Source organism: Setaria viridis, chromosome 3 (assembly GCF_005286985.2).
Source record: "Setaria viridis chromosome 3, Setaria_viridis_v4.0, whole genome shotgun sequence".
NCBI lineage: Eukaryota > Viridiplantae > Streptophyta > Magnoliopsida > Poales > Poaceae > Setaria > Setaria viridis.
Window position 1 is genome coordinate 6,017,379 of NC_048265.2, and position 21,285 is coordinate 6,038,663.

The window sequence follows — 21,285 nt, forward strand, 5'->3', positions numbered from 1 at the left end:
AGCGGGTGCTCCGTCGGAAGCCGAGTGTGTGCGGAACCGCCAGAGCTCTTCATGCTCGGTTGGGTGGGAAGGATGTTGGGTGGGGAGGATGGAGCTTTGTAATTGTAACTCCGGGATGACGGCGGAAGGCGGCAGCGGCGGGCGGCGCTAGATGGATGGAGGACACCACCCGAACCAGGGTCCTTTTCGCAAATAATCGGATCGCAATTAATAGTCGCGATCCAATTAGGGGTCATTTGTAAAACATAGGAGTATATTTCATTTGTAAAACATAGGAGTATTTTATAAATATTCGGATCGCGATCCGATCCGATCCTCCGCCGCCAGCCGTCCCTGGTACCTCCTCTTCCTTCTTCCTGGCTCGCATCCAATCCAGCGCGCGTGGATCGACGGTGTTCGGAGCCCAAGGGGCAGTCGGTGTTTGTGCGGGGACAAGTGACGCTGCTCTGCTTCACGCCGCCCGCTGCTAGCCGGCAGTTGAGATGGCATGTTGAGAGGCTTTTTAATGTAAATTTTGTTTCCACCTTTTATTTCGCGCGTCTGAACTAACGTCCTACATCGGCAGCCAGCACATCACCCAAAATAAGATTCACGTCCATTCTGTCACCCAAATGCATTCAGAGTTCATTCGTTGAAACTCAAACAACGTATACAAAACAACCGGTCCGCAATCGCTGGAAACGCTTTGACAGTTTCCGAATGATGGCTTTTATTTTCAGAACAAACAGAGGAACTTAGATGCCCTTCTCCAGCATCGCCCGGACCCGGGTCGGGAGACCATAGAGCCTGATGAACCCCTCGGCATCAGCCTGGTTGTAGATCTCCCCGTTCTCGAACGAGGAGATGTCCTCCCTGTAGAGGCTGTAGGGGCTCTTCCGGGACGCAACGTTCACCGACCCCTTGTACAGCTTCAGAGTCACCGAACCAGTAGTCGTCGCAGTGATGTTCTCCATGAAGGCGTCGAAGGACTGCCGGAGCGGGTCAAACCAGCGGCCTGCGTAGACCAGCTCAGCATACTTGAGGGCGACCATGTCCTTCCACTGCATGGTCTCCCTGTCCAAGGTCAGGGCCTCCAGCTCGCGCACCGCAGCTGCCATGATGGTGCCACCAGGGGTCTCGTAGACACCACGAGACTTCATGCCTACAAGGCGGTTCTCCACCATGTCAATGCGTCCGATTCCATGCTTTCCACCGATTTCATTGAGCTCCGCAAGGAGGGATGCAGGCGACAGGTCCCGTCCGTTGATGGAAACAGGAACACCTGCAATGATGCCAATCTCCAGATACCTGAAAGCATGGAGCTTTGTAATTAGTCTATGCATCCGGTATGCCAATGAAAACCTCTTTGTTCCCTAGAAAAATGACCAGAATCCTTCTCCGAGAAAAAAGAAAGATTAATAAAATATATCTTTATCAACCAAGTCTGCGCAGGAAGATGGAAATTGACAGCTGGTTACACTAATATGTAAAGAAAAAACAAAAGCAGCTGCGGCAAGGATTTCCTTTTCACGTATAAAAAACCTTATCTCAGTATGTGTATCTTAAAGTGTCTAACAGTCTCACAAACCACTGAGAGCTTGTGACTAGATTCCTAAACCACAAAAGGCAGGCAATATAGGGGAGGCCCTGCTTCACTTCTATCTTTCATAAAAATGATTAATTCATTTCAGTTTCACATTGTAACAACTAACAACAACATGAAGGTACTGAGAGAACGACATTGTAAATTGCGCTGTGCCAATAACTTGCAATTTCACATTGCTAAAGATTCAAAAGTTGAACACAGGTAAACTAGCCATTCTTAGTTCAAACTAATCCTATTCATATTCCAGAGCCACCCTGTTTGGATGGTTGTGTTCTCCAATTCTGGAGGACCAGGTGCCACAGTTTCAAAATATCTCAAACAGCTCTACAAAAAAATGGGGCAATTGACCAATTGTCAGTTGGGCATATGTAAACTAAGCTTTACACTGCAACAAAGGAGATAAAGGACCACAAAGGGCACTTTGTCCTTCAGAACCAGAGCAGTGAAAAGATAAATGATTTTCATCCCAAAAATAAGATCAACAATTGATCACTCACTCAGGTTCCGAAGGTGCATTTTCTGGAGCAACAGACATCATGTACATATCTTCTTTTGGCTCATTTGCTGGGTCCTCCAAGATGTCACCCTGAAATGTATAGAGAACAATTCACTTCATCTCACATCAAAGCCAAGATAATAATTTTCGATTACATACATCAACAAGGCAAAGATGCCGATGATCAGTGGAGAACATTAATATGATATGCACATATTGATGTAAAAGTTTGGAACGTATACATCTTGTAAAATTCTGATAAATAATATTCTGGTGTACATGTATCAGCAAAAATATGAGTATAAGTTCTATGAGAAAACTAAGTTAAAAACAAGAAATTGGATGATACCTCATGGCTAAGGTGCCACAAGTTTCGGTCTCGGCTGTATATTGATTTCTTTGAAACTGGAACTGGCACATTATGTTTCTTTGCGTACTCAATAGCATCTTCACGCCCTGTGATGTCCCACTCCCTCCAAGGTGCAACCACTTTGAGTTCAGGATTTAAAGCATAAAATGTAAGCTCAAAGCGAACCTGCAGGAAAAGTAAGCATCAGAAAATGACTGACCATATGATCCACACCAACAGCATCAGCATATTTACCTGATCATTGCCTTTCCCAGTGCATCCATGAGCAACTGCATCTGCACCAACTTCCTTGGCAACATCGACCATTGCCTACAATGGAGATTTACTTGCTTAATTGCCTATTAGGCTATTACACTAGGCGCACCTGAAGATTAAGAGCATACTGATACTGCGAATACAGCCAACACCCTAAAGACCCTCTAAGGATATATGCAATGTCAGTTTATCACTGCAAGTATAACATTTCCATATTTAATTCATTCGAACACTTACATACCAAATGTTTCTCACGTAAATGAGAGCATAAACACTGGCCAAAAATATAATCCATACAAGAAATAAATGAAGTGCATATGAAATACAGTTGACAAGTGTTAAATACATTCATTCAGCCACCTACACTCTAATTGACAAGTGGATCAATCAAAAGGAAATAGACAGTCATCCAAAGCTTGTAGCACAGACTTCCATGGAATAAATAAGAAATAGAAGAGTAATTGAGAAAAAACTTGCCAAGTCTATGTCAAAAAAATACATCATGTTCTACCAAAACAGATCTGAAATTTACAAAAGTGATAATGGCTACCAAAAGTTACATAAGTTTATACCGGTGATTTTAATGTAGCAGTAATTTGATCCAAATAATAGTATTCCCACATGTGCAAGCGCAATTTCTTTTAACAATACACTGTGTGCTGTGATGTTACAATATACATTCTTGGTGGTTTTACATAAACAAGATGCAGTTGTTGTATCAATTGTACCTTAGCAATAACAGGCCTAGCCATTGAAGTCCCAAGAAGATACTTTCTTTCATAAACTGCACCAGCTCGCAGGCAGGGGTATATATATTCACTAACAAATTCTTCTCTCAAGTCCTTCACAACAAGCTGGCATGCTCCACTAGCTTTTGCCTTCTTCTCCAATCCTTCCAATTCAATGGCGCCCTAAGGATGGTTTAGTATATGCGTTAGACAAAGAGATAAGAGGAAATAAGTGGGCAGAAAATCCAAAGTATGGTACATCCTCATTTACTTACTGACAACTAAATAAAACATATCAATATACGAATAGAATCTAAAAGGAACATAAAAATAGACATTTCAGATAAACAGGTTAAAAATCATTAATTTTTTAATCCGGGGACCTTTGCAACCAGCAGAAGAGTATGCAAACTACTAATCCCTACATCTGCTTCTGTAAGGTATATTTTGCTATGAGACAGTCTTCAAGTGTAGACTTTTTACCTTTGTTAAGTTTGACTTTTCGAAACAAAATATGCTTTACATAAGTGAACAGAGGGAGTGCTAAGCAACAAACTAACATGGGAGGGAAAGAAAAGGGATATGTTGGAATTAGATCACAATTTCAAAAAGGACAGTGTATCCAATTCATTATGTATGCTTGAGTGCTAGTCAGGTTGTTATGCATCATTACGTACCTGGCCAACATCAGCAGTGAAACAAACGACTTCACAACCATAGTTCTCCCTTGAATTAGGCACAAGTGAGGTCAATATTAGACTAAGATTGAAAAAAAAAATGCATAACAAAGCAAGGAGTATTTATACCTGAGCCATGGAACAATAACCGATGTATCCAAGCCACCACTATAAGCTAAAACAACTTTATTTAATTTGCCACGCAAACCACCTTTGTGTTGATCACTACTAGCAGTGGTGACTGCACCCTGCTCTTTTCCAGTTGCCATTGCACACCTGATAGCTGCATAATTTCAGAAAGATATAGGGGTTATCATCATAATAAAAGCAAATGGCTACTGTGCCATCTATATAGCTTTTAAAAAAAAAATGAAATAGACTAAGTCACTAAAATTTCCTATTGCAAGCAGTAAGAAGCTCATGAGTAACTCCAACTCCAACCTGGCAAGTCCATTTTTTGAAAACTTTTTCAATCATGCAACTTAGTACCTTCTAACCATAACATACCAATAATCACCAAGTGTGAAGAAAACAGGATTGAATGATAAATGATGTTTATGCAGTTAAGATCATTTAACCAAAGGCAATTAATCTCACCATGCAATGGGAATTCTAAAAGCAGTTTGACTGGAGCAGTAGAATATTCACCAAAGTAAGATATGACTTGCACATGTTAGATATTTCATGATTGATCAAATTCAGAATGCCAAACGTACACAAGGAAACCTAGCACAAAACAGATGGTGCCAATAGCATGTGCTACATTGCAGGTACAGGGGATGCTGGTTCTACAACGAGTAACTGCAAACAAAAGGTAGACAACACACAAGGCCCACTGCTCGACATAATTTCAAGAAGGCTTGGCATATATCACGAAATACCTTGGCCATTGCGGGCCTTGTTGTGGCACCGGCGAACCTGAACAGGGGCTGCGCCAGGGAGGGAATTCGATCGGGATCCAACCTAGCATCCACATCAACGGTTACACAGGCGTTATTGCTGATTCCTTCCAACAACAAGCGAAAAACAGAGTGGGGGAAAAGACCACCGTTTACCTTCTGAAAGAGGCAGGCCGCACTGGAGTCCGGACGGACACTAATCCCTGCAGGGCCAGCAAGATATTCATTAGAGCAGCCGAACAAATACATATACATAACGAAGCCTAAAAACGTTTAGAGACTGAGAAGATTGGGGAGAACAGGCTGCTACTGCTGCTCATAAGTCATAACAAATAAATCAGCACGGCGCACAGAATACAGCGAGTTCGCGGTCAGCTCGACGGGGATTGGAGCGTTCGCCGCATCCAATCCCGGCGAGGGAGATTGGGGGTTTGGTCGCTAACAAGGCGACGACAAGCCGGGGATATGTCGGAACGAACAGAAGAGGGCGAGAAAGGAGCCGCGACTTACCTACGACCCCGGAGGGCCCTCCCGCCGACGCCATTGCAGGGGAGGGGAGGAAGGAGAGGCGGAGAACTGGAGGGGGCGCTCGAGGACGCGGCGGGCTGGCGGTGGCGGCCGCGCGGGGAGTGGGACGGGAGGAGGGGTTTGGTTTACCCTTGTGGCGAGGGCGTGCGGGGGCTTTTGACCACTGGGGTGGTGGGTGAGAGTTCGGAAGGGAGCCGCCGCAGTTGGGCCGGATCGGGCCGGCAGAAAGCCGTCGCCTGTTGACCGATGACCGGGGTAGGTGTGGGGTCTTCTCCAATAATCAGATTTGGATGCTATCTCGTGTCAGTGTAACAGACGGTTCTTCCCACAATCAGGGCAGACTGCTGCGCTCAAAAAAAAAATCCACTCCACCAACTCCACATTTTTAGGCCCTGTTTGGCATGGCTCCAGCTCTGGATGGAGCTGCTCCACTCCAGAACTTCAGGTGGAGTCAGCTCCACTCCAAAACTCCAGAATAAAATGGGGTGTTTGGCTAGATGGGTACTCTCAGCTCCAAAAAAATCAATTTTCAGTGTGGATTGCAATTGTTACCCCCAATTTAGGTCCCACTTGTCATTTTCTCCATCCCCATCTCCTTCTTCCTCAGAAAGGCTGCCCGGCAACCATGACACACCGTTCCCTCCTCTTTTTTTTCCTTGCCCCGGCGCTCCCGTCGCCTCGCAGGAGCAAGCAAGCAGCTCACCGGCGGAGGGGCTTCGGCGGACGGGCGAACTGGCGGCCGGCAGAGGAGCTTCGGCGGACGGGCGCGAAGGCCGGCGGGGGATCATCGGCGGCGGGGCGAACTGGCGGCCGGCGGAGGGGCTTCGGCGGACGGGCGCGAATGCCGGCGGCGGGCCTTCGGCGGAGCGGCGCGAAGGCCGGCGACGGGTCCTGCGGCCGGTGACGGGGGCCTGCTGCCGGCGGCCGGGGGCTACGGCCGGTGACGGGGGCCTGCGGCGACAGGGCCCTGCGATCGGCGGGGAGGGTCTCCGGGTGGCTGGCAGCGGGCCCTGCGGCCGGCGACGGGGGGCTGCTGCCGGCGGGGGGGGGCCTCCGGCGACAGGAGCCTGCGGCCGGGGGGGCTCCTGCGCCAGGCGGCAGCCGGCGTTGGGGCTCCTGCTGCAGGCGGCGGCCGGCGGCAGGCCTTGTGCAGATCGGGCGGGAGGCGGAGGAAGGAGGCCGGGCTGGGGTAGGAGACCGGCGGCGGGGCTGGGCCGGCCACCGGCGGGGCTGGGCCGGCCACCGGCGGGGCTGGTCCGGCCGGCAGCGGAGGTGGACGACGGCCGCCGGTCTGCCTGGCGGCGGCGGCAGAAACGTCGGGACGGAGGGAGGCGCAGGATGAGGAGACGGAGGGAGGCGCGGGATGAGGAAAATGAGATGCGCGGGGTGACTGGAGAATAGAATCGAACCGTTTTTTTCCATAACCAGTGGCATTGGTGGGTAATTACCCACCAACTCCACGAGGAGGTTCAAAAGAGGGGGTTTTGGAGCAGCAAAAGAGGTGCTCCAAAACTCCACCCCCATTTGTACTACAGCTCCATGGAGTTGGCAGCTCCATGGAGTTTTGGAGTTGAGGTATTTGGCTATTTTTTTTCCTGGAGTCGCTGGAGTTGTGGAGTGGAGCTGTACCAAACAGGACCTTAGCTCCACTCCACCAACTCCAGAAAAATAGGGAGCTATGCACCTGTTTAGCTACCGGATGCAAATTCAGCTGAATTGTAGGAACGAGTGAAAATAAGTCACTCTTGCCCTTTGGTGTTTTTTTTCCACGCCGCTACAGTACTCTAGACAATACCACATTATTATTATTATTTCACTATATGGATCTGCAATAAACAAAATGTTGCTAGTAATGTATTCCACCCGATCCTCCTAACGATGAACCTCAGGCGATACAAGCCATTCTACTACTTCAACTCCACCACCTTCATGGCTTCCTTGGCCGCCATCGTCCTGGGCCAGAAGAGGTCCGCGCTCAAGCACCGCACACTGGAGGCCGCCATGATCATCGACCTCTTTGGCCTCATCGACGCTTATGCCACTTGGAGCTACCGGGACGTGGGAACACCCATCTACGTTATGGCAATGGCCGCTACAGGGCCTTCTCCTACAGCAACTCGTTGAGCTTCATGTTAGTCATCGCTCACATCCTACTCCTCGTGCATCCGAGGATGTACAGGCTGGCGATCCGGAGCTACGCGTTGTCCGTGTGCACGGCGGCGGGTCTGCTGGGTCTCATGGCTGCCTACGCCGCCAGAAGCACGCAACATCTGAAGACGTCCATATACATATTCGTGCTGGCGTTCCTGGTTGTCGTGTTTCTAGCGGTGCTGCTCTTCGTAGGGAAGAAGATGATGACCGGCAACGTCGGAGATGAGCCCACCACTGAATCAGGAGGCAGAGGCGTCGCGAGGGAGAGGGAGCGGCGGCGGAATAGGAGATCGGGCGTTGGTTTTTTTTTCCTTGAAGTGTGTAAACAGTAGCATTGGTGGGTAATATCCACCCAACTCCAAGAGAAGGTATGAAACTAATTTTTTGGGAGCACCCTTTGAGGAGCTCCAGAAAAACCTTGGAGTTGCCCCCCAGATCCACCAGTTGGTATAGTTGGAGCTGGAGATATTTGGCAAGATGAATCTGGAGCGGAGCAGTCCCAAACAGACCCTTAGAGTCTCCTATGCCTATATAGCTTGGGTGTTGTCTGTATGTCGCCGGAGCCAACAAAACCGGTGATGTCGCCTCTAGTGACATCTTTTTTCTTGCGACGCTGACGTCACCGACGCCCCTAGCGCTACCTCCTCCTTCAAATCGCGCCGTCGTTCGCCCCCGCACCGACCTCTTGCCTGTCTCCGACAACTCCCGTCGCCGGCGACCCTCCCCCTCCCTCCGCGCGCTAACCCGGCTCCGTCGCGACTCCCCACCATTTTCCTCCTCCGGCTCCTTCCTCCTCTCCTCTGCTTGCCCTCGCACCGCCTTCCTCCTCCGACTCCGGCAGCTCCGACCGCCACCACCCTCCACCGCCCTAACCCGGCTCCGTCGGGGAGCTCACCTCCAACCTTCGCCCCCGCTCGTCCTTAGCCCATCGGCTGTTCACCCGCCACGCCGTGCCGCCTCGCGACCCGCATCCGCCGCCGGACCTCCCTGCCCCCCCCCCCCCCAAAAAAATCCCCCTTTTCTAAGGCTGGCGGCCATGAACCTCCCCCGACAGCCCTAAACCCCCAAAACCCGAAAACCCTAACCGGTGCTCACCGGCGGGACGCCGCCACACCGCGCCACCCCAAAGCCCGAAGCCCTAACCCCGGCAGCGGCGGCAGCGCGCTAACAGGAGAGGAGGAAGCCAGGGGAGTCGGACAAAGGGAGAGGAAGAAGAGAGAGCTGACAGGTGGGACCCATGCATATGCGACATATAGTATCGGCGATATAGCTTCATACTCCATCCATCCCAAATTATAGGTTGTTTTGACTTTTTTAGATTCATAGACTTTGTTATGCATATAGATGTACTCTATGTCTAGATGCATAATAATATCTATGCATTTAGAATTTAAGGACGTGTGTATAAAACTATCTCTTAAATAATAGATACGTTTTCTTTTTCTTACCTCTACGTATACCTATGAGCTAGCTCAGTTGACACCGTTGGAGAAGACCTAACGCCAATTGCTAAGGCCTGCGGGTCACTCTTGCCGCCTCTGGTGTTTGGTGGCTTGGTGCATTCAACGACTCAACATTCACCGGATATGAAATGAAAATCGCTCAAGCGCACGTGGCATGCATGATATGTTTTCTTAGTTTGATAGATCTTGAAATGTGTCCATGTCTTATATTTTGGCCAACAACTAGCTTGGGTCGCATCTCAAAAATTAAAAGGATAAAGAAGAGCCTAGTCCGACAGTCCAAAATGCTAGAATATAGAATGCATCCACTTATGTTTTTTGGTTAAGTGGTAGTGCACACCAAAATGTTTAGAGTTCTTGGCCGAGAACAGTTAGTCTCATGGTCAACACCAAAGTTCTTTAGTTGTGATGTAGCCACGCAAATTGTCTTTTTACCTCAAACCTGATTTAACATGCCAATCTTCATCTATATTAGCCAAGTACTACACTCCTTACCTTACCTTACCGACTCAGTACACTTATAAAATCGTATTTGCTACCTCTACCCCTACACGTTAGAAATAGAGAAAGTAGTCACAAATTAAATAGTAGTCCATGTGCTAATCTGCACTTTAGGTGTAGCTACACCCAAATGAATTACTGAACAAATTTTCAGTAGTAACCTGATTCGGTAATTCGGAAACTATTTTACTGGACTTGTAATTCGGTTCAGTAATTTCTGCTTAGTTTAGTCAGTAATTTAATACTGCTACACCTAAGGTGTAACGATATCTTCAAATATGAATTGTGTTAAAATTTTCAACCTTTGTGATTGACCAATAATAAAACTCGACAAAAGGATAGCTTCTGCACCGGAGCCATTGCCATGAAGCCGCAAAAATCGCTATCCAACAGCTTTGGTCAACACATGGCCTCTTCGTTCCTTTGTCCATGACGGACCTATTTCACGGATGCACACATCAGCCGTCGATTACTAACGTCACTTCGGCGATACATCCTTCTGCGTTCCCACCATTTAAAGGTCCTTTTCAATCATGAGCTGAAAGTGGTTGAGGTCAAAACTGGTTGTTAGTCTTTGACCGAAACTTGTTTTTAACTAATTTATTAGTTGATAAGTTTTAGCAGTATTATCCCACGTGGATAGGACGAAGATAGTGGAATAATGTTGTATGCACAAGTAGCACACGACAATATGCATATTTTTGGGTGCATGTTAACATTGCAATTTGCAAATGTTTGGAGAATACGAAAGCACATGTGTTCATTGATCACTCAAACAGATGTCCAAATCCCATCGATCTACGTTCCCCTCTATTTAATTACTGAACAAATTGCAATAGCACTTCTCCTCAACTTCACAAGATACACATATATCCTCACTATATACTCATGAAAAATATAGAAACTGCAAATACCCTTCTCCTATCCCTATACCATTACGGAATCATGATTCATGAATGGCACCCAAAAGAATAACCAGCAATAACAAAAACCCAATTACAAGAGATCACAGCAAACAAAATTGAAAAACTGAATTACAAGAGGAAGTGAGAGGGGACGGGAAGAAATGAAAAGGAAAAAAAAAATTCCGATGGCCTTGCGTGTGAGCATCACTTGCGTAGCTGTGTGCTATCGAGAAGATTCATCCATGCCGCATATACACGTCTCAGTTAAGAGTTTGTCATGAGCCGATCTTGTCGAGGTTGTCGGCGACGGCCTTCATCCTCGGCCGGAGCTCGGGATCGACCTCGGTGCACGCGAGCGCGACGTGGAACGCCGCCACCACCTCCTTCTTGGGCAGCGCGGGCCCCCGGAGCAGCGCCGGGTCCACCATCTCCGCCACGGGCCGCGTGTCCTCCTCGAACCCGCGCCGCACCCACCGCACCACCTCCGGCACGGCGCCGCCGCCGTGCTCGCCGCTCCCGGACCGGTCCGTGGCCGTCGACCCCGACACGGTCGCCGAGAACGACGCCGACGTCGACGGCGACGCGTGGTCGGCGCCGGGCCCCCGCCCCGTCAGCAGCTCCAGCAGCACGACGCCGAACGCGAACACGTCCCACTTCTGCGAAGGCTTCGCGCCCGGCGACCGCGCCTCCGGGGCGCGGTACCCGCCGCCGAAGCGGTCCGGGGCCGGCCCCGTCGGCTTGGCGTACGGTATGGCGCCGCCGAGGAGCCCGCCGCCGCCCGAGGACGGCGGCCCGTCCGGGGCGCAGCCGGCGACGGCGAGCAGGCGGGCGAGTCCGAAGTCGGCGACGCGCGGGGTGAAATCGGCGTCGAGGAGGATGTTGGAGGGCTTCACCTCGCCGTGGACGAACCGCCGCGGGCTGCACTCGTGGAGGTACGCCAGCCCGCGCGCCGCGCCCTTGGCGATCTTCAGCCGCGCTGACCACGACAGGACGGTTTGACCCGGCCGACCTGTAAGAAGACAAGTCAACGGTCAACACATCCAGCCAACAGTGCACAAAAGCCATTTTTTTTTCTGGATATCAATGTGATGGCTTCAAAATTTTTGTCTGATATAAAAAACACACGTGCGAATTCAATCAGAAACATTGTATCTAAAATGTTGAACAGGAATGAATTGCATCTCAATTTCCAAATTCCCAATCCAAGCAAGTGCAATGCACATTGCTGGGTGCTGTGGCCGTCAGCGCAGCCCTGCCTGCCAACTGCCATGGCTGTCTGATCACTGTTCATGAGAACTGAATGCATCTTGCATTCCCCCTTACAGAAAGTCTGAAAGGGACTTGCACACTGAGCCATTATTCTTTCAGAAAGGATCCCAAACGAGCCATTAGCTCAGGAATCATTGCCACGCCACCCACACACCAGGCAGTAGTATCTCTCAAGTTAAAGAGGCCCATTAGTCATTAGCATGCAAGCAAAGTTGATGCCCTTTGTCCCATTAGCTCACCAAAAGCCTCCAAATCTGGCATCACCAGCCTGAACAGCCAGCGCTGACACCCATCATTAAGCACGCTGAAAAGGCCCTGATGATGGATTACCAAGGCGTGCCTCTGCTGCCAAGCCCATGCCCAATCATCACCTTCTTTACACTTAATTTTTGTAGACTAATCAGCCCCCAGATCGCGAGAATATTCATGCTGTTAGGGCAGGAGAGTGACAAAGGTTTCGTCGGTCAGGCTTGGAAAAGGCCTCTGCTTTTTTGGTTTGGGTAGCCCCTCTGTTCGACATGCTCTGCAGCCTGCATCTGTGTGAGGGTGGAAAAGGGAGGAACATAAAGGGACCTTCCATTGGCAGCCCTTTGGGCCTGACAGTACCGTGCCGGTGCCCAAATGAGTGAGAAAAGGCGCCTTCAGAGCTTGTCAGCTTGGTATGATTCGGTGTAAAGCTTTTGCCCAACATTAGTGTTTTTACGGAGCATGCTACTTTGCCCCCTCACACACACATTTTGCTGTACTATGGAGCTATATTATAAACCATCAGCAAGCACAGCAGCTACCTTATGGCTTAAGCAATAATCTTTTTTTTAATCTTTCCTTCATCCAAGTATTCAAGCAGATACTGATGCGATCCTACATGCCCACTCTCGAGGAAATTAAAAAGGACTTGCTTATGCACATGTTGCTTAGCATGGTACTATTATGACCATACTATCATACTAGCTGGATTTTCTTTTCGAAGAAGGAAAAAAAAACATGCACCAGTGGGTCTCAGCCTTTGCTGCTTGATCTGGATTATTTGGCACACTCGTTTGTTTTTTTGAAACGAATATTTGGCACACTCGTGAGTAAACAGGTACCTGAACCTCGCTGCCAGTGCAGTTGTTGCATTATATTTTTCGATTGGTGAGGACTGAGGACCCCAAGCTATGTACTGAGGCCAAGCGACGACGCATGACCAGCAGTCCTTAATTTGTTATTAACGTTCTGGTCGAGTCAAAGACGATGGCTACAGAACACCAGCGGTGATAATCACAAGGGGAGATCGTCACTCACCAAGGACCATGGGTCCATCCAGGTCCCCAGCCGGGAAGATGCCCAAGCATGCATATGCATCCATTGGAGCTACCAGAGCATGGTCCAGCTCCAGCCGCCATGGGGACAGGCCGGTGTGCCTTCTTCAGCGCCGGTTTTGGAAGCTTTCGTTGCAGGACTCTCTATGCCTTGTCTGCCAGTGCAGTACGTTCCCGTAGGATAGTAGATCCTCACTCACTCTCTTTTCTCTGTCCTTCTTCTACCGAGGGATAATTCACCCTCTCTTTCGGTACTTCTTTTTGCACAAAACACGCCGAAGCCTAAGTCGGTATAAACCCTACCAAACATGCTCTTAGTTGTCTGGTTTTGCTCGGAATCTATGTAACTAGCTTCGTACAATTGATCATTCTTCTTCGAACCAAGACAAAAGGGGTTCCGCATGAACAGCACAATGTATTTCTATAGGACTCCTAAAATTCCACCAATTTAATTTGGGCGCCACATTATTTTCTCTTTTTTTCTATATATAAATGGGAGTTACATTACATCGAAAAATAGAAATAATAACTCTGCCTCTATTATCTGAGGATGTATGCAGCTTCGTTACATTAAGCCATTGGATTGGAGGAGAGGATAAGCCAGCCAAATTGAACTGAATTCATTTTTGTAGTGGGGGCATGGTGTCTAAGAATGGCTATAGTCGCGTGCCACGCCACCGCAATGAGAAGGGACATGGACAATAAGCAAAGCACCCAACAACCATAAAAGGTCCGTATCAAACCAAATCTAGCTTAGCCTAACACACCACGTATTAATGTACAACGCTATCCACTAGTGCTACCAAGGATCATAATTGCTCATGGTACCACCCACTGTCCTGTGCCATGGCTTGTACGCATACCATTCTCTCAACAGGGTCCTTGTGTGTCCTCTACTGCATTTTTCTTCCCGCAAATTTTATTATTGTCTAAAAAAAAGGTGAACGCAAATTTAGGCCATTATCTTGTGGTATTCTGGATCGCAATCGCGTTTATAAGTTACGAAAATTAAAGGTAGAGTGACATAGTAAATGCCGTATTGCAACCGCAATTCAGTTTGGTCTCACATTTTGCAGGTCACATCCTACATTTAACATTTCCGGGAGTTTTAATTTCAATCTCAATCAGTAGTAAGGTTCCTTGTATGGATGTGGCATGTGATGGTTGGGAGCAAAATTCTCCAACCGGAATCATGGCATTAATCAAATCACGGGCATCCACCACGTTTCCCCGATAAGAAATCGGCTAGAATCCAAAGCTAATCGGCAATTAACAAAAGCAAATCGCATCTAAACCTACCAAAAACAAAACAATTACCAGCAACAGGACTGCAGGAGTGAATGATCGATCGATCGATCAGTAAATGATGGTACGGTATGCTCACCTCGCAGCGCGGTGGCGAGGTTGCCGTTGCCGACGAAGTCGGTGACGACGAGCTTCTCGTCGGCGGACCAGTAGTAGGCGCGCAGCCGCACGACGTTGGGGTGGCGCGCCCGCCCCACGGCGCGCGCCTCCGCCGCGAACTCCTTGCACCGGTCCGCGCCTCCGCTGCCGCCGCCCAGGCGCCGCACGGCCACGGGCGTGGTCCCGTTCGCCACCACCACCTTGTACACGATCCCCTTGCCGCCCTTGCCCAGCACGTACGCCGACGACCGCAGCAGCTCGTCGAGCTCCACGCGGAAGCCGCGGTCGATCGCCACCAGCTCCCCGTCGCCGCCGCTCGCGCCGCTGTTGTACTTGCCGCCGGCCTCGTCGTCATCCTCGCCGCCCGAGGACGCGTCCGACGAGTCGCCGCCGCCGCCGTGCCGCCACAGCATGCAGCGGCAGAGCGCGCTCTTGCTGCTGTCGCCGTCGTCGTGGCCGTCGCGGCGGCTCTCTTTCCGGTCCTTGACCTTCCAGTACACGTAGACCAGGATGACGCCGACGAGGGCGACCCCGGCGGCGTCGGCGACGGAGATGAGCGCGATCAGGCTGGTCTTGATGGGCTGGTGGTGATCGGACGCGGTGGAAGGTAATGGGGTCGTCGTCGCCGGCGGCGTCGGTGACTGCGTTGGCGGCGGGACCGCGCGGCAGGGGACCTGGAGCGGGAACCCGCAGAGGCCGGGGTTGTTGAGGAATGCCGTGGGGCCCTGGCTGGCGAGGGAGCCCGTCTGCGGGATGGCCCCGGAGAGGTTGTTGAAGCGGAGGTCGAGCGTGACGGTGGCGGGCAGGCGGCCGAGCTCCGGCGGCACAACGCCGGAGAAGCGGTTGTGGGAGAGGTTGAGCGTGCCAGCAAGCCGCGGGAGCTCGCCGAGGTCGGGCGGGATGGAGCCGTTGAAGGCGTTGGAGGAGAGGTCGAGCTGCTGCAGGCTGGGCATCTCAGGCCACACCCCGGCGGGGAGCTCCCCAGCGAAGGCGTTCCGTGCGAGCACGAGGCGCTGCAGGCTGCGGCAGTTGCGGAGGTCGAGCGGGAGCTCGCCGGAGAGCGCGTTGCCGGAGACGTCGAGGTTCTGCAGGCGCGGGAGGTCGCAGAGCGCGACGGGGAGGCCGCCCGTGAGGCGATTCCCGTAGAGGTAGAGCGAGTGGAGCGAGGAGGCGTTGGAGAGCGCGGCGGGGATGGCGCCCGACAGGCGGTTGCCGTGGAGGTTGAGGCGGCGGAGGAACAGCAGCGAGCCGAGCTCCGACGGGATGTAGCCGGAGATGTTCTTGCCCGCCACGGCCACGCCGACGACGTGCGGCTGTGCAGGCGAGGAGGCCGAGGAGGAGGAGGAGGTGGTGTTGGCGCAGGTGATCCCCGGCCAGCGGCACGGGTCCGTGTCGGACTCGGACCACCGCGAGAGCGCCGAGTAGGGGTCGTCGGTGGCCGCCGCCTTGAAGGCCAGCAGCGCCAGGCCCTCGGCCGTGAGCGCGACGGCCGACGGCGGCGGCAATGCAAGGAGGAGCAGGAGGAGGAGGATTGTGGTCATTAGCTTGGTGCTTGCTGACACTCTTCGTTGTGAGACGAGAGAGAGGTGAAGAGGCTCTGGGATGGGAAGGTTATAGAAACCACTGCGCGGATCTGGTGCAGGGCCAGGCAGGGTATGTTGGCACCTTGTCATGTGGGAAAACTGCCGGTTGAGATTGGATTCTCGAGTTCAGAAATCCAAATGGAGGGAGGCCCAGGTCGGTGGCCAAACTGGTTTTAGCTTATTTCGGGAAAATTTCAAATCCCCTTCTCCCCGATGTGTACAATAAATCTCCACGTACATCTAATGGTGATGGTCATAAGAGGGCATGCTCTTAAGGTGAAAGAAAAAAAAAGACACGTTCAATCAAACTACCCATAGTGTATTTTTTTTGTCAATGGGTACGAGATTGTGTATATTTCATCGATGGGAAAGATACCTATTCATGGTGTCTTCCAAGGGGATTTTTTTGAATAAACGTTGTAACCTCTCCTCAAACGATCCAAACCGTTCTGTTTTTTTTCCTCTCAATCTAGTAATACCGGGACCCTGCAAATTTCGTGTCACACTTAGCTGGTACCTTATGCCGTTCCGTTCACGCCTGCCCGCGCGACCGGATCTTATTCCATAGCGAGTGAGAAAGTGGGGGGCATGCATATTTTGATCAGTTCAACTAAGTGGGCACTTTAGGTGCTGATGAAAACGTAGTGCGAAGTGGCGAGCGCATGCATGCTACGAGATAGCGACTGCTATTCATCTCTTTCTTTGGTCGAGTCACATTAGTGACGAAGTGGTTATGTGTGTGGAGGAGGAGATGGACCATATGGTGGGGCTCCTCATCACCGTTGGGCCACCAAATGTGCTCGCAATGTAATGCATGGATGGGGTGTGTGCACTGTGGGACAGAGAAAGGAGGAGATTGTGTGAAGGACGGGGAGTAGAAGGGAAGCAAAGGCGGAGGAATGTGAGCTGAAGCCGTGATGATAAGTGCTAGTAGCACCACGGGCATGGCTAGCTAGAGGAGAGGGGGCATCATGAAAGCAAGGTCGTTGCGGAGAGCCGACGCCTGCGGGCGGACGCCGCCCGGCCTAATCATGCTTAGGCCACGCCCCTTTTTGGGTGGCTTGGTTGGTGAGCTAGAGTGAGAGCTCCCGCTTCGCTTCGGCATCATGTGTGTGCTGCATTGCATGCAGTGATTATGAGCTAGTCGCGATCCATCGCAACGGTATACCAAATCATGCACTGACAAAAAAGAAAGCCCAACGAAGCGTATGCGATTTACTATGCAAGGCATCATACGCCAACTAATCGTGCTCGTGCTGTCTCTCTCTCTCTAATTGTGTGTGATGGGACCTAACACGACTGTGGATCTCCTGGTCACAGGCATTAGCGTGCATTGACCGGCGCACGCGTGCCTTGCAATCCTGCCGCTCCTAATCACTCGCAGATCGCGTCGCCGACGCCGATCAATCAGCAGCTAGCCTTCACGATAAGTATGATGTTTCAGGTTGTGCGGTGTGATTACATTGCAGCTGGTGCAGGGTGTGCACGCACAGTGCGCTATCATGAGTGTGCAGGGTGTTGTACAGTAACAGTAGTATATAACACCTTGTTATTGCCTGACGGGGGATGGCAAGTACGGACAACCCGGCTAGTTAATTACTGTCAACCCGTGCTCCCGCACGGGCTAAAACATGATTAATATTTTTAAAAGTTATTATATTTAAAAATTATTTAAAAATTAAACTCCTAACTAATAATCAAAATAGTTTATCTACTATTTTTTTTATTTTTTTCAGTACTTCAATATAATATTTATATAGATATGTAATTATCTTTATCTAGTTGTGTTTGATTTTTAATTAGTAATGACTCTATACACTTTTTCATCCACATCCACACTTTTTTCATTTTGTATCGCATCTCCATACATTGTGTTTAGCATGAAAATCAATATTTTTCATCAATTTCTCACATACATGTATAAATGATCTAAATGGTGACACTAATCATGTGTATATACTTTAACTTAATATTTTTATATTAACAATGGTATAAATAGGTAATTTAGAATCATCTATTCGTTTATTTTTGGACATTTCTGTATGATGCACATGAAGATAATTAGATTAAAATTTAGATGTTTAATTTAGGTTATTTTTAATAACAACATACATACGTGGGTAACTTAGATACAAATTTAGAATGCCATTTTAAGCTATGCTTTATAATGACATGTATGAGTAAATTGGATGAAGATTATAGTGTTACCTTAGATTATTTTTTATAATCTTCGAGCTTAGTAATTTAGATATATGTTTAGAGTTTATTTTTAAATATTTTCATAATGATAGTGGTGAGTAACTTTTTAGAATATATAATAGACCAATGGCTATGATTATTAGAATTTACAGGATTGATGTTTGATATTTTTTATTTTTTGAGAATTTTGAGAATTTGTCTCTTTTTTAGCATATCTCGTGGGAACTAATGCGGATCTCCAATGAAAAAAGAGACCACGTTGCTACAAAACTATTACCATGAGCTACCTCTCATTTGTTAAATATTCGAACACAATACTTATATAGATATTGTGGTAGAATTTAGTTAGTATTTACTCTATAATATTTTCATCCACATTTATAAATGTTAAACTTTTCACTTTGCATTGTAGGTATGCGCTTGAATTTGTTTAATGGATCCTAAATTTGAGTTACAATTTGAACATAGAAATCTGTATTCTCATCACTTCCTCTATATTTTTACAAATGGGGACACACCGTATATACCTTAATTATTATATCATATACTAATAGTGTAAGAAATAGACAATTTAGAAACATATATTGCTGTATATTTTTAATTAAGGCGATTTGGATTCAAATGTAGGGTTACCTCATGTTATTTTTAATAATGAAATATGTGGGTAATATAGATGCAAATTCAAGGGGTCACTTTAAGTTTTTTAGGTATCAATGGTGGGCAATTTTTTTTTCAAATTTAGGAAGTTATTTTAAATATTGTTTATAATGGCATAAGTGAGTAATTTTGATGAAGAATAGGGGTTACTTTAGTTAATTTTATATAATGGCAGGGTGGTAATTTAGATTTAGGGGTTACTTTAGGCTATTTTTATAATGACATAGGTGGTTAATTTTTTAGAAAATATAATAGATCCAATGTCTATGATGATTTGAGTCTACAAATTAATGGCTAGATGTTTTATTTTTTTTTAGAATTTATAGGATTTCTCTCTTTTCCTAAAGTGTCCATCTAGGAATCTTAGGTGGCGTCACCTGGATGCTTCGAAAGGAGTGTAGTAACTGAACTGTGACGTGATGAGTTCCGGATATTGTTGGGAATTGATTACTACTGTAGCATTCATGTAGAGCTCTCAATTTTTCCTGAAAATTCTTTGTTAAGATCTGTACCAGCAAAAAAGTTGTCATTCTTCACAGCAGAGGATACTCGGAAAATTGTCCGCTCTGTCTGCAGTGCTCTACGAAAAAAGCTGCCTACCGTAGCCAGCCCTTTCCTGTACTTACAGATGTAGAACTGGTACAGTATTTTTTCTGCAAAGTGTTATTCTGCCCCTTTCTACCACATCAGTTCCTTTGTTTTACCTTTTTTTTTTGAAAGACAGACTGTTTTACTTTTACCTATTGTGTAACATACTACCTCATCACTCATCAGTCATCACGCACAGAAAACACAGGCACAGGCAGTACCGAGCAGTTTACACTCCCGCTTCGCTGCAAGCAAGAAATACCTCCAGTTATCCATTCGAGACAATAGCATCACCGCGCACTCACCGCACCTGCATGCTTCTCACAACTCGTTCCCAGAGGCCAGAATCCCAGATGCCTTGCCTTCAGAGTTCATCGGTGGCACTCCATCCAGTCTCCAGGTAGTTTTTTTCTCTGACCACAGTGGCCAGATTACTACCCGGCCGTACCTTTTTCTTCTACAGTGCTAGTACTCATTGCCCGCGTCACAGTCGTACCGTACGACAAGATGCATTGTCAATCGCCTGCCCTCTGACAGCAACTTGCTGACTAAACTCTACTTCCCTCTGCGATCCCTGCGATCGATCACGTTGCTTGAGTGAGGGCCTGGCTCCACGGAATCTTGAGGCCTACGGAGGTTTGATACTAATTAAAAGTATTAAATATACATTAATTACAAAATTAATTACCTATATGAAAGCTAATTCGCGACACAAATCTATTAAGCCTAATTAGTCCATAAGTTGATAATGTGGTGCTTCAGTAATCATTTGCTAATGATGGATTAATTAGGCTTACTAGATTCGTCTCGCGAATTAGCCCAAGGCTTCTGCAATTAGTTTTATAATTAGATCATGTTTAGTCCTCCTAATTAGCATCCGAACATTCAATGTGATAAGAGCTAAACTTTAGCCCATAGTATCAAACTGCCCCTGAAAATTCAAGTAAGAGAAGCCAAGGAAAAGTCATGAATAGAGTATATAAGTGTATAATAAAATCTATGAATCTAAAAATGCTAAAACAAACTACACTTTAAATGGAGGATGGCTTTTCTAGGTTAATAGATATTATTATGCACCTAAACATAGTGTATGTTTAGGTGCATAATAATATCTATGAACTTAGAAAAGTCAAAATGACCTATAATTTAAAACGGAAGGAGTATTAGCTATGGAGCTGTGACTTCAAATGCGAGTGGTAATGGCATATAGACACTTTAAAACAATTAAAGGCACTCCACTGAAGCACTCCATCAGCACATCATGCAAATGAGGGGGTGTTTGGTTCCAGGGACAAGTTTAGTCCCTATCACATCGAAAGTTTAGATATTAATTAGGAGTATTAAATATAGGTTAATTACAAAACTAATTGCATAAATAAAAGTTAATTCGCAAGACGAATCTATTAAGCCTAATTAGTCCATGATTTGATCATGTGATGCTACAATAAATATGTGCTAATCATGGATTAATTAGGCTTCATAGATTCGTCTCGCGAATTAGCCTTCATTTATGCAATTGGTTTTGTAATTAACCTATATTTAATACTCCTAATTAGTATCTAAACATTTCATGTAACAGGGACTAAACTTCGGTCCCTGAAACCAAACACCCCTGAGTCTCTTTTTGTGTGCTGGCCTTGTATTGTGGACTCTCTTTCTTTTTTCTTTGAAACCGAGACTCTATTTGTTGAACCACAAGGATTCAAACGCAAGCGTGCTGCTAAGT

General features: G+C 47.8%; 2 protein-coding genes across 2 annotated transcripts; both read right to left on the reverse strand.

Moving 5' to 3' along the window:
• Positions 1-598: 598 nt before the first annotated feature.
• On the reverse strand, positions 599-5,684 carry LOC117849928 (argininosuccinate synthase, chloroplastic). The gene is made up of 10 exons (XM_034731670.2): positions 5,521-5,684; positions 5,167-5,213; positions 4,993-5,074; positions 4,241-4,394; positions 4,112-4,160; positions 3,435-3,617; positions 2,686-2,760; positions 2,431-2,616; positions 2,083-2,171; positions 599-1,287 (listed from the first exon to the last, which is right to left on the reverse strand). Exons 1-10 carry the CDS (start codon positions 5,552-5,554, stop codon positions 735-737), a joined length of 1,452 nt encoding a protein of 483 aa, XP_034587561.1. The 5' UTR covers positions 5,555-5,684; the 3' UTR covers positions 599-734.
• A 4,749-nt stretch (positions 5,685-10,433) lies between these two features.
• On the reverse strand, positions 10,434-16,333 carry LOC117850822 (receptor protein kinase-like protein ZAR1). The gene is made up of 2 exons (XM_034732698.2): positions 14,513-16,333; positions 10,434-11,567 (listed from the first exon to the last, which is right to left on the reverse strand). Exons 1-2 carry the CDS (start codon positions 16,203-16,205, stop codon positions 10,834-10,836), a joined length of 2,427 nt encoding a protein of 808 aa, XP_034588589.1. The 5' UTR covers positions 16,206-16,333; the 3' UTR covers positions 10,434-10,833.
• Between the last annotated feature and the right edge of the window lie 4,952 nt (positions 16,334-21,285).